General features: G+C 39.8%; 1 protein-coding gene and 1 long non-coding RNA gene across 3 annotated transcripts in view; both read right to left on the bottom strand.

Moving 5' to 3' along the window:
- Positions 1-1789: 1789 nt before the first annotated feature.
- ca10a (carbonic anhydrase Xa) overlaps positions 1790-13739 on the bottom strand; it is a 140086-nt gene continuing 128136 nt past the window's right edge. Inside the window, exons 8-9 of the mRNA XM_048232517.1 lie at positions 11783-11957; positions 1790-3055 (exon numbers count right to left, since the gene is read on the bottom strand). Coding sequence (XP_048088474.1) covers positions 3009-3055; positions 11783-11957 — 222 coding nt within the window. The 3' untranslated portion in view covers positions 1790-3008. The remainder of the gene's footprint in view (positions 3056-11782; positions 11958-13739) is intronic.
- On the bottom strand, positions 5211-10637 carry LOC125287084. 2 transcript variants are annotated; one of them, XR_007192312.1, is made up of 5 exons: positions 10559-10637; positions 10012-10079; positions 9339-9417; positions 8384-8461; positions 5211-5328 (listed from the first exon to the last, which is right to left on the bottom strand). It is a non-coding gene; the product is annotated as an uncharacterized LOC125287084 (long non-coding RNA). The 2 variants fall into 2 exon arrangements; XR_007192311.1 differs by having other exon boundaries at positions 9345-9417; positions 10559-10628.

The raw sequence follows: 13739 nt of genomic DNA on the forward strand, positions 1-13739 counted from the left end.
CAATGCATTACACAGAGTGCTGCTTTCACAGGGCAGATAATCGTCACAGTAAGATCTTTAAATGAGACAAATATTAAGGCTATCACTGCCAAACAGAACTAAATGTATAATGTAACTACTGTATAGAGTTTAGAATTGTCTATATTTTCTTTTTCATTTTGTAAAGCACTTTGGTCAACTGGAGGTTGTTTTAAACTGTGCTATGAAAATAAACTATTCTTCTTTATCTCACCTTCATCCACTGTTGAAACAAATGATTGTCTACCTAACTAGATGCTGGAGAAATCCAATTCTGGCAGAAGTACAAAAGTCAGATGAGTGCAGAGCCCTGCACATAATCCTGGTGGAGAACTTGTACCTGGTCCTAGACTGTAACCTTGATCTTTCAGTGTATTCCATTTAGTGTTAATTTTGTCACCTATTTTAAATGTAGTCTTAGTCTTGTGATGAAATGTCCTTTTTAGTCTTTGCCATATTTAGTCATTCAAATATCATTTTTGTTAGTCAAGTTTTAGTCGACTAAAGGTCTCGTCATTTTAGTCTAGTTTTAGTCAAAAGAAAACTAAAGGTATCTTAGTCTTAGTCAGTTTTAGTCAACACATTTTAGTCTTTTTTTTTATAACAAATTATTTCTGATTACCATTTGAGTCAAATAGTGTTTCACACATCTCAATTTTCCAACAATATTGTGTGTCCACAGGGCTACTCGTCTGTAATAATTACTCATTCTGATTTTTTGTCAGTCAGTATGTTTACATGCACAGGTAAGTCGAGCTACAGTTATAGCTCGGCTGGGATTTGACCATAGACAGTAAAAGATTTGACTGGACCACTGTCATATTCGTAGACCAGTGTTTCTCAAAGTGTGGTCCGCAAGCTATCCCAAGTGGTCCGTGAGCAGACGTGGTAAAATATAATATAGATGAGTTGTTTGCAATATTGAACCAACTTGCATGTAAAAACAGTTCTGCAACACTGTCTATGTAAGATATGCCAGTTTAAATCATACAATATGAATCCACACAATAAGCAAAGTGCAAAGACAATAAGCAAGGTGGTTCAGTGAGTAGGCCTATTGTGTATACTAATTATAGGCTACTGTTGAAGTAGGTCTAATCTTTTTTTTTTTTTTTAGCTAGGGTTAGTTATGTGGTTCTGAAACTGAAAAAGTTTGAGAAACACTGTCATAGGCCAAAGTATTAATGTTTTACTCCCAGCTAGATGGCGATATAGCGTAAACACAACACATTCCCCAAACAGACTCTCCATCTTAGCCATAGATAACTTGCTAGCGAACTTTCCATATTAGCTTACTTGTTAGCAAACATTGCATCATCAGTCAAGTAGTTAAATAGTTGACATTACATGATGAACATTTTCGTATGGACATTCTGGGGGATGTTAATTTGTATGAGAGAAGCTTCAACTTCTGGGTATGTAGCGTTGTGGCATAAAGCTTAGGTAGTTAGCTTGCTAACTCTGGCAGAAATCTCCAGTGTTCTTGTTCCATGTAGTACAGGGTTGCAGCAACAGCACGTAGACTAGCCTACAGGAAAACTGTTGCGTATGAACTCATTTGGAATATTTTGAAAACGTAACATCTAGATATTCTGTCTTCTCATTTTGTAGACGAAAATGAAGAGAGATTTTATCTTAGTTTTTATTTCATGCAAAACATTTTAGTCTCGTCTTTTTTCGTCAACAATAATGCATCTTAACATAGTCTTAGTCAGTGTTTCAGGACATTACTGCCGTCTCGTCTCGTCTAGTCATGAAAAAAAAGGTCATTGACGAACATATTTCCTCTCGTCTCGTCTGACGAAATTAACACTAATTCCATTGTTTTTCCATCATTTCAATTTAATGTGTTTGAGCGTGACATCATGTGTCTGGAGTTGGTGGTCCTTGTTAAAGGATAAAAACTAAATTTATACAAATACAATTTCAGTACCAGGGGTCGATGTAAAAGGCTGGGGCATGCTATCAAACATCTCATTATTTATCTTTTGAGGGGCAAACCACTGTTAATCACAGTCCTTTTAGATTCATGTTTTTATGTCTGATCATTGTTGTGTAAAATGAGGTTGTTGCGATGATGGACAATGCAGCTATGATCCATTTAATGTGTAAAGTAAGAATGGGCTGTGTGTGAAACATCTTTTTTTTCTCCCAGAAAAGTAAGTGTAAAAAATGTATTTGCATGATTTATACAATGTGTTCAGTTTTCAGTGTTCCCTTCACATCTCCCTTTTCTTCAATTAAAGAAGAAATCCAGCATTCCTTAACCTAGGGTCTGTTTTTAGATGATAATACAACAATCGTGCAGTTTTAAGTAAGACTGGAATAAATAGCACATAGCACTGCACTGCTTTTGGGGGCTTCTTCTCTATGTCAAAGTAAATTGTTCTTTTAAGCCATTGACAAGATTCAACTAAATAATTTCATGTCTATGCTAATTTGGACAGGGTCTCAGACAAACTGAAGTATTTTTTACCTTATAGTAAGTATAATGAAAGGGTATAAAAAAGGACTGTTTGTGCAGTCAGTGCATTACCTTGCTCTTTTTTCCAGTCACTTTATGGGCAGAAGGGGGAACTTAGATGGGCATTTTGATGCCACGTGTGTGGAGAAAGTCTGTGCAAGTTAATTACTGAAAGCAGGACAAGCTATTGTCAATGAACACAAAAGGAGGAGAATTTAGTTAACAACTTGCACCAACATTCTCCTCACAAGATTGCAGCCACTGGAGTAATAGTAAGGTAATGCACTGATTACCCACTTATTAAGGTACAAATGCTTAATTTTGTCTGCAGAGACTCTCCTAGCTAAAATAGACACGTAATGATTTTTTGAGCATATTTCTGTCTTACTCAACATTTCAACGATTGACATAGTTTTGATCCCAAATGAAAATTTAGATTCATTATCATCTTAAAATAGACCCTAGGTTAAAAAATACTGATCTTCTCCTTTAAGCACAGTGTCATGGTTTATCCTGTAATGATCAGTCATGATCCTTCTTGGTCCTCCTCATGTGTTAGCAGCCACTTATTCACTACAAGAGAAAAAGAAAAAGAAAAGATCAGTGCACATGTGGCTACCGTCTAGCCTGGAAGCCAGCCCGAATTTAAATCCGCCCACAAAATTTGAGGTCGGAAATTCAGTCAGTCAGTCAGACTTCCATTGAGAAGCTTCTATGAAACCTTGAGACCTGTGTGGACTAATCAAATAATCTGGGCGGGTTTTATATGATGATGGATAGATGAGCAACCCTAAATATGTGAGCAACAGTGCCTAGTCATTCATCACCTGAGTGTAACCTGCGTTGTGTTGAACCTGCGCGATTCAGCCCTGCACATGCCCGGTCTCGAACCCGCAAAACAGCAGCACCTGGGATCGGGAGGCGAGCACGCTAACAATTGAGCCAATAGCCCAGGCTACTGGCTCGCATGCCAGCAGCACTCTTGAGGCGTCGGGGAGTGAGGTTTACCAACGTTCCACAAGCACAGCTAAGCTAGCTGGCATCCGTTACACTCACCCCCCTAAACCTCACTCCCACACCTCACTTAAAATTAATAGTGTGCATATTTGGTTAAAATTGATACCCTATTTTAGTTTTCGAAACTTGTGTTGGTTAGTCCAATCAAATGTGCAATAGATTTTTTGAATGTAAAGTGACAGCTAATTGTATGTAGCTCTTACTGTGGTCACTGTATGGAATAAAGCCAAATGCTAAACAACTGTCCCACACATCTATTACTACTTGGTTTGTAACTTTTAATTCATTTGAGAATATCTACTATACAGGCTTGGAATTTCAACATTCTGGGGGCAAGGCCACTTGGCCTTCAGTTGGGCATATTTGGTGGAGGGCACAAAGGCCAACGTTAACTATATAGTAGTAGGCTATAAAAATGATCAAAGTTGTATTTAGCCTATTCACTGCAGTAGACCTGCATCACTGTATGAAACATTACAAAAACATGAAACATGACGCATTACATATAACTGTAAATCATCTGATCATCTAATATTTGCAGATATCTAGGCTATATTTAACATTTATTTGATATTTGGCCTGTTATGAAATCATGCATTGAACAATTTAAGCACAGCTCAGCTTTAAGAAAGTCAAATACCCTAGATGCATGCTTAGCATTTTGTGATCATTAAGGCTACTTTCACAAATTCTTAGTCAGCTGTACTCTGATTTACCTATACTGTATCTAGGCGACATTTGTAATATTTATTTTGTATTTGGCCCGTTATGAGATAATGTGGAACAATTTAAACACAGTGTAAAACTTAAAGCCCAAATTTGGAGACATCCATGTATGTTGAAATTTACTGCAAATTACTCTGGAACGGCTAACTGTACAGGGGACTGCTTTACACCTTTGTTCGGTAACGTCTGTTGTTTATTCTGATATATGGTTTGTCATGTGTTAAACGAGGGGTTCGTGAAGTATTCCGCCGAGATGAATGGGTAGGGAGATGGACGCAAAACCTTCAGTAGAATAAGATTGAATTGAATATTATTTACCCAGATAGCAAAATGTATTTGGCCCGGATTCGCAAAACGGACCTGGGCCGGTGTCTTTTGGCACAACGGGCCAATACCGTTCCGCATCCGTTTTCATGATCTGGCCCAGCTCTGGGACGGCTCTGAACCGGATGTGTTTTTTATTTGGCGGATCCGGGCCAAATGTGCAAATTATCGTCATGATCTGGGCCAGATCGGACCAGATAAGTGTTCGATAGTGGCGATTCGGCCCTTATTTGGGCCAAATGTGCACTTTATCATAATGATCTGGGCCAGATCCGGACCAGATGAGTGTTCGATAGTGGCGATTCGGCCCTTATTTGGGCCAAATGTGCGGCCCATTGATTTGGGGGCCAAATAGTGATGCCCCAGCTCTTGGACCAGCTCATTTTCGTCTGGCACCCATTTGTACTATATAGTCAATGTCACTAACAAATCAAGGAGTTACAGTATTTGTTCAGAATTTCAAGCTTTAAAAAGTTAAGATTGTCAAATGTATAAAGGATTACTAATAAAGCTTTTTAAACAGTAACATCCAATACCCCTAGTTGAACTCAGTAGCCAGTAGTTTGATCATGTATATTGAGTGTTAAATTATCAACATCTTGGAATAAATGATCTAAAAATCAAAACCTTGTACTAATGTATTTCAGAAAAGAAGCACAAATTCAAAATTTTACTTACTTTATTAAATTTCATTTATCACACACACTTTCCCTCTCAATTTATTACACACACATATGTAGCATGCACTGGGTGGTGGGTGGATCTTGTCCTTACTGCCCCTGTTGAGACAAGAAAGGCAAATCAGCACACATGACAATCCTTGGCTAATGCTTCCTTTACAAAAATGACATTACTCAACATTATCAAGATAGTTAATGATTTGAGTTGAATTTGAGAATGAATGATTTGTGATGCAGTGTAATGCTTCCACTAGATCGGAAATGTAAAAATCTTGTTTGAGAAAGATGACAAGTCTTAGTCTTGGAACAAGAAAATTTGAAAAATGTGAAAATGGAGGGTACAAATTAGAAGACAAAGTGGAACGTCTATTTCTATCCCTGTTCAAACAATTTAAGCAAAAAAACAGCGTTCCACATTCAGCTTTTAGAGAGACAGTTATCTTTGATTATAATAATAATAATAATAAATAATAATAATAATAAAGCTTTATTTGTATAGCACCTTTCATACACAGAATGCAGCTCAAAGTGCTTTACATTTGAAGCATGTAACACAATAATAGACAGTCAGTCATTATCAATCACTTTTCTTTGCTGTTTATGTTATACTCAGCAACATATCAAAAATATAGAAAATGACGTCATAAGACTGGCAGCCTTAACCCTCTTACCCCCCACAAGCACGCCATATGGCAACTGTGGCAAGGAAAAACTCCCATATTCCAGGAAGAAACCTTGAGCAGAACCTGACTTAATAGGGGGGGCCCATCTGCTTCTGGCTGGCTGCGCCCCTCCAATAGTAGCAGATGTAGAATAATCTGAAAATGTAGTCTACAGGATAAGATGAGTTAACTAAAAGCTTTCCTGTACAGGTATGTTTTCAGATCTTTTTTATAAATATTTACTGAACTCGCCTGCTTGATGTACAGAGGCAGGGTGTTCCATAGTTTGGGGGCATAATGGATAAACGCAGCTTCTCCACTTTGTTTGTGGAGCACTTTGGGTAATGCGATTAAAAGATTAGAATTGGATGATCTAAGTTTCCTTTGTGGTTGATAAGATATTAAAAGCTCAGAGATATATGAAGGTGCTATGCCATTCAGAGCTTTGTAAGTAATTAACATAACCTTAAAATCAATTCTATAGGAAATAGGGAGCCAGTGCAGTTCAGCCAACACAGGGGTGATGTGTTCTCTCTTCTTAGTCTTAGTTAAAAGTCTAGCCGCAGAGTTCTGTATGAGTGCCAATTTCTTTAGATGTTTTTGGGAAGACCAGTGAAAAGTGCATTGCAGTAGTCTAACCTGCTAGTGATAAAGGCGTGAATTAGTTTTTCTGCATCTTGTTGAGTTAAAAGGGCCGCACTTTGGCAATGTTTCTCAAGTGGAAATAGGCTGTCTGAGTAACTTTACTGATATGGGGCTTAAAACTTAACTCTGCATCTAAGATGACACCGAGGCTTGTTACTTTTGGTTTGACCTGGTGTGCCAAGTTCCCCAGATTACTAAGAATAATATCTCGCTTTAGTTTTGGTCCAACCAGAAGTACCTCTGTTTTGTCATCATTTAGTTTCAAAAGTTTTTGCTCATCCACTGATTAATGGAGGTTAGGCATGCAGTGAGGGAGCAAAGGCCATCTGGGTTAGTTGGCTCCACAGAAAGATACAATTGGGTATCATCTCGTAGCTGTGGAAGTTTACATTATGCTGACTTATGGCGTTTCCCAATGGGAGCATATATAGAGAAAATAGCAGGGGACCAAGGCAGCTCCCTGGGCCACACCAAAAGGCAAGTCATGTTTTCAGATACATGATCTCCTAGACTGATATAAAAAAAAATCTCTGCCAGTAATGTAGGTTTGAAACCAGTTTAGAGCATTATCAGAGAGACCCACCCACTTCGCAAGGCGGTGAATTAGGATGCTATGATCAATGGTGTCAAATGCGCACTCAAATCCAGAAGAATAAGGATTGAGACTTTGTTTGAGTCGGTAGCTAGTCTGAGATCATTGACTATCTTTACTAGAGCCGTTTCTGTGCTGTGATTTGATCTAAAACCTGATTGGAATTTTTCAAGGATACTGTTTTCGTTGAGGAAGGTATTTAACTGATTGCAAACAACTTTTTCAAGTACTTTGCTCAAAAACGATAGATTTGATATAGGCCTGTAGTTGCTCAGATTGGTATGGTCAAGTTTTGACTTTTTAAGTAAAGGTTTCACAACAGCGGTTTTAAAAGCAATTGGAAATATACCTGTTTCTAATGAGGTATTTATTACCTTGAGAAAAAAAAGGGAGCTAAGCCATCATATACTTTTTTGATGAATGTAGTAGGGATTGGATCTAAAACACATGTTGAGGAGCGGTTTGAGTTATAATTTTACCAAGCTCAGATTGAGTAATAGTGCTAAAGGACCTTAATTTTGGGGGCTGTTTTTGGGTGTACTATCAAACATATTACTTGTGTTACCAATAGCCTCCCTTATAGAAATGACTTTTTTTTTTGAAGAAGTCTGCAAATTATTAAGCATCTTAGAGAGGATGCCTGACTGAGTGTATCAAAAGGTGTTTGATGCAATAGCCTATCAATGGTAGAGAACAACACCCTAGAGTTTCCACTGTTTTCAGCAATTACCTTAGAGAAGTGGTTCCTCCTCTCATTCGAATAGCTCTATTATAATTTGCAATTTTTTCTTTTAGAATGGCACGGTGAACCTGTAACTTAGTTTTTCTCCATGTTCTCTCAGCTTTCCTACATGATCTTTTTAGATCATGGATATTTTCGTTCATCCAAGGTGTCAGTTTGCTACAGGGCCTTTTTTTAGTCTTTAAGGGTGCCACTCTGTCAAGCAGAAGCCTAATTCACGATTAAGAGCCTCTACCATTTGATCAATGGGATGATGTAAAATATCTAAATTTATGGAGTCTATAAGAGCTATGAACTGCTGTTCTGCTCTAATGTCCAAGAGTCGCGATTTGATTGCAATTTCGGGATGAATTTTTATGAGTGCATCACCGGGGACTCGAATTTCCAAATGACGATTGTCCGTCATACGAACGAGAATTTTAATCCTGATAACACCTTTATGTAAAAATTTTGGTTTTTGAGTTTTAAATGTCAGAAACATAGGCTAAACAGTGCTACAAGACTTACACTTACCTTACTGAAAGGCAGGATTGCAGACAGGGCACGCCGAATTCACGCCAGTCACGCCACCTCAACGCCTCGGTCCTGGGGCTGAAGACAGACATTTTATTAAATATCTTTTATTTTATATCCTTTATATTTTTCTGAATGACTGATATTTATGACAGCACACTTTATGCAGATTAGCCTATAGCCTAGGCCTACTATTTTTTATTACAACTCTACCTCTTTAATTCAGCTGTCTGGTTGAAGCCTGGAAATGTTGTAAACAAAGTAGCATAGTTGGCTAGTTTAGCCTATCATAGTCTACTGATTGGACTGTTCAGTTTCCCCATGTGTGTTGAAGTTTCAAGATAATACTTGTTCTCCTTGGGACAGGCCCTTTTGGGAAACGTTGGTATTGAGATGATCAGTCAACTTCAATGCAAGAGTTTTAAACAAATATGTGCAGCAAAGATAGCTAATGATGCTAAGCGGATTTAATAGTAATTTAGCTAGTTGTCTTCTATGCGTCCTTGCTTTCACGATTGTGAATGTTTTATTTAAGTCGCGCATGTTCATTGAGCAGTTGAGGGATGGAGCGCGAGAGAGAACGGGGCAAGGAGAGGGGGTTTACTTATATAATGTTTGGTAAAGTTGCACACATAGTCTACAATGAAAGCAAGGAGAGGTATGAAATTATTATTTATTTATTTGTTTTTGGACAACGTAGACCACCGATAAGTAAAGCGGGAGATGTGGGTTGCTTTTGCGCCGCGTAAGCTGCAAAGCAGTGCGTGAAACACTAGAAAGGGTGTGTCGCGATTCTGCCTTTTCACACCGCGACACAGTATCGTGGATATGAATGTCACGATTTCGGGCTCGAATCGTATATCGTTACAGCCCTACTGATAACACCTTTATGTAATATATTTTGGTTTTTGAGGAAATATCAGAAACATAGGCTAAACAGTGTTACAAGACTTACACTTACTGAAAGGCAGGATTGCAGACAGGGCACGCCGAATTCACGCCACCTCAACGCCTCGGTCCTGGGGCTGAAGAGACTGGGGAGGAGGGAGAAGGCATGATTCATTCGATACTTGGATACCCGTCTGACAGTATAAAATCGTTATTTTAACATACTAACACGTATCTCACAACATAAATAACTCGCCAACATCCCAATTCGTTCCATTGTTAGGGACCTGAAACCGGTCTATACGGCTCTGTAAATTTTCATGGTGGAATACGTCGAATAAGTCGACTAATCGCTGCAGCACTACAAAGAATCTGTCACTGTTTATGTTATAACTAGATTGTAACTCTGTAAAGTGTTTTCCATTGCTGCTGCTTCAGTTTTCTCAACCACGATTACCACGAGTTTGAAAATGCTCCCTCCCGCTATGTAGTCAAGATGGCGCACGCTGAGGGCGAAAGATTCTAGAGTGAAATATGTCCAGCGTTCCACGTTCAGCTTTTAGAGAGACCGTTATCTTTGATTACGAGTGCACCACCGAGGATTAATTTCCAAATGGCGATTGTCCGTCATTACAAAGCGAATTTTAATCCCTGATAACACCTTTATGTAATATATTTTGGTTTTGAATTTTAAATGTCAAAAACATAGGCTAAACAGTGCTACAAGACTTATCACTTACCTTACTGAAAGGGAGGATTGCAGACAGGGCGACGCCAGTCACGCCACCTGAGCGCCTCAGTCCTGGGGCTGAAGAGGCGGGGCGGAGGGAGAAAGGCATGATTCATTTGATACTTGGATACACGCCCTAGACTGCTAACTGTATAAAATCATTATTTTAACATACAAACACGTATCTCACTACATAGAACACATCTCAATTATTTTCTGGCTTACAGAGGATGCGGTAGCGTTAAGGAATCAGGCTAGCATGCTAGCCTGGAAATTGTGAGTTAAAATCTCAGCCTAAGTTGCTCTAAGGGAGACTAGCCCTGAAGTAACAAGTAAATTGACCAAATTAAGTCGCTTCGGATAAAAAGCGTTGCTAAATTAATTTGTACATGGCTAAAATTAACATTTCATTAACCCTTGCTTACCCCAAAAGCTAACGTTAGCTAATTGTCCAAGATCAGTTTAAAGTAGCGTAAACGTCAACAGGATCCATTAACATTATATGAAAGCAAAAATAATGTATTTCATTCTAATATAGTTGAAGCAAATAGGCTTACCTGAAACAAATCAAACGAACTCTTCTTTTCACTAGCTCTCGTGTTCACCAACCGCCTCCGTTAACGTCTAACTCAGCTCTGGCTGCAGTAAAGTCAGTCCTAAATCATTAGAACTAAAAATCGGCTTGCGTTTCACGACGGCTGGCCATTATCAATTGTGACTGTGCTTCCGCCCCTGGTGTCTGATCCGGGTCAATGTCTCCATCACGACAGTAAAACAGAGGTGACAGTTACACGGATTTGCCAGTTTGAAGGCGGAGTCTGTCCGGAGTCTACTGCTATCTGGGTACTTTTCTCGCGAACCGTTCACCACAGCAATTAGCGGCTGACATCGTTTAAAAGCTGAGAAAAAGCTCTTTACTTGTGATGTCTGTGTGATGAGTAGACTCGAGTAGTTCAACTGAGAAGAATGGGTGAATTTGGACGCACTTTCTTTCTTGCGCTAACTTTCTCCACTGCGTAATTTGCGCTGTGAATGCTAATGTTTTGACAAGCCATAGGCTAAATATATATCGCTATTAGTAGGACGCAAAGCAGAATATTGAAAGAAGGGGGCACCAAGGCCACCGTGGCCTGTAAACCTCTGATTTTCCAAGGGGCGTCACGGCCAACGCAAGGGGCCGCCGTGAAATTCCTACCCTGCTACTATACTAATACATGTATATATACTCACTCCACCGTTGTTTATTCTCATTGGAGAAAATGTATAGGCTTTTTACTTTTGGGAATGGAATGGACAGTCACTGTTGAGCTTTATTTTACCCCAGATATTTTCAAATGAATTAAAAGTGTACTATCCAAGTAGTAATAGATGTGTGGGACAGTCACATCATTGACTGCATGTTTGAAGTTTATAGGACACAGTTAGCGATCACACTAGTACTGTGCCTAGTCAAATGAATGTGCTTGGGCACGGTACAGATTGCCTAGTGTGAAGGGAAGTGTGAGGGAAATTTGGTCTCTGCATTTAACCCAATCGGTGAATTAGTGAAACACAAACAGCACACAGTGAGGTGAAGCACATAACTAATCCCGGCGCAGTGAGCTGCCTGCTACAACGGTGGCGCTCGGGGAGCAGTGAGGGGTTAGGTGCCTTGCTCAAGAGTCCAGAGTGCTAACCAGTGGGCCACGGCTGCCCCAATGTGTGAACTATTGTGAAACGCGAACAGACAATGACCGTATAAGGGCTGAGGACAGGCAAGAGTGCTATTCAGGGCTACTGACCTCGATATTGCAATTTCTGAGCTCTTTTATTTGGACAGTCTTTGCCCAACATGCCAAAGTTGATATTGGTGCGGATGCATCGATTGTTTAAAGGTTGTGCTGGACGAACATTGTCACTCATGCTCAGAAAAATGACAGACGGGTCGTTCTGACTCAGGAGACGCATAGAATGCACCTGTAACAACAGCACAGAGAAAAACAATAAAAACACATTATAGAGATACACTGTTCTCACTAGAATCAACTTGAAGAGGAGGCAATGAATTGAAGACAATGCAAAAGATAGATAGATAGATAGTAGGAGTGTAACGGTACATGTATTTGTATTGAACCAAAACGGTACGGGCGTCACGGTTCGGTGCATGAATTTACACGGAGAATACACGGTATAAAAATAAATAAAACTTGCGCACGAATTAATTAATGCAATGCCAAACTACTGTTCGATACGCGAGTTCATTAGGGACACCTAATCTGTAGTCCCGCTTTAGCTCAGTGAAGCTCTGGCACATAGGTAGCCGAGGTCCGCCACGTAGGTTACAGTTTTTTGTCAGGTCGACGGTAGAGTGAGTCAGAGATAGCAGCAGCACAAACCTAGCGTTCATGGGCTTCGGAAAAAACTTTTTCCGAGGCAAAACATCATCATTCCGCGTCATTCACGTCACGTAATGTGTGAGTCAGAGGTCGGAAACTGGGGCTAGATTTTGCTAACAGAGTTGCCCAGTTAGGGGCTCGTCATCACTTTTGTCGTCACGTTGTAGTTCGTTTGTAGTCCATGTGGCCTTTCATGTCCAACAGTTTTAATGCGAACTTAGGAATCTGCCGTTTTTGTCACTTGAAAACTGCATATCTTTCTTTCACAAGCGTCTTACACTATATTTTAAGCAAATACAGTTGTTTATTTAGGATTAGTGAGTGTATGTTTTAACCTTTGTTGTGGCATCCATGTTTGTCATACACTCCGACGGCAAAGCACATGAACACTTGCTGTGGGAAAAACAAAGTAGCCACGGGGGCGGTCCTTGTCATTCCGAAGTGCCTTGAATGCACGATAAGGATGGGTATGGCGAGTGGTGGCGACCCACAAGAGAGGTCTCTTTAAGATCGCAAGTTTGGGAAATCTTCGGTTTCCCAGTCAGTTACAGTAGTATAGGCGAGAGAGTGGTGGATAAGACTGTGTCGGCATTGTTTCATCAGTTGTTGGGTATGTGAGTGGAAATACATTGAACATGCTAACACACATACGACTCCATCACCCAGATGTACTGTAGGTCTACCAATCACTGGAACGTGACAAAAAACGTCTCCCTGCATTTCTTACCAGCCTTTAGATACACATACAAATAGGGCCAACACCGCTTAACAAAACGCTTAAAATGATTTTGTGATGATGGAAAGCGGTGTAAACCGTGTGGTGATCACCTTTATGTTATGTAACTTGTGTTGTGCCCTCACATGAAGAGCTGGCAGTAAGTGTCAAGTGTCAACGCTAACCAGGCTAATAAACAAACCATGCAAACCATAGACATAATACACATAGACGCCGCATTGGCTGCTGGAAACAAGAAATGCGGCCGCCATCTTAGACCGGTCATACTCCTCGTTGCGTTGCAGCAGAAGACACAAGATGACAGCACTGTGCAGCATGTTCCTTCTCAAATCGGCGGACTTACTTTTCACAAGTAAGATTTAACATAACCGTACTATTGGTTGTATTTTGTGAATAGAATATTACCAGAGCTGAGAAGGAGCAATCTTTGATATTACTGTATGAAAATCGTAGCCATCTAGCTAGGCTATGTTTACTCGGTGTTCACCCGGCTATGAACTGAGACTTGATAAGTCATATTCCATAACACTGACTTAGATTACAACTGACACAAGAAGGCTATTGTAGAAATAAATCGTACTAGATTTGGCCAGCGAATTTTACACAAGTGGCACAGACTAGCCTATT

Source organism: Alosa alosa, chromosome 22, assembly GCF_017589495.1.
Source record: "Alosa alosa isolate M-15738 ecotype Scorff River chromosome 22, AALO_Geno_1.1, whole genome shotgun sequence".
Classification (NCBI taxonomy): Eukaryota; Metazoa; Chordata; class Actinopteri; order Clupeiformes; family Clupeidae; genus Alosa; species Alosa alosa.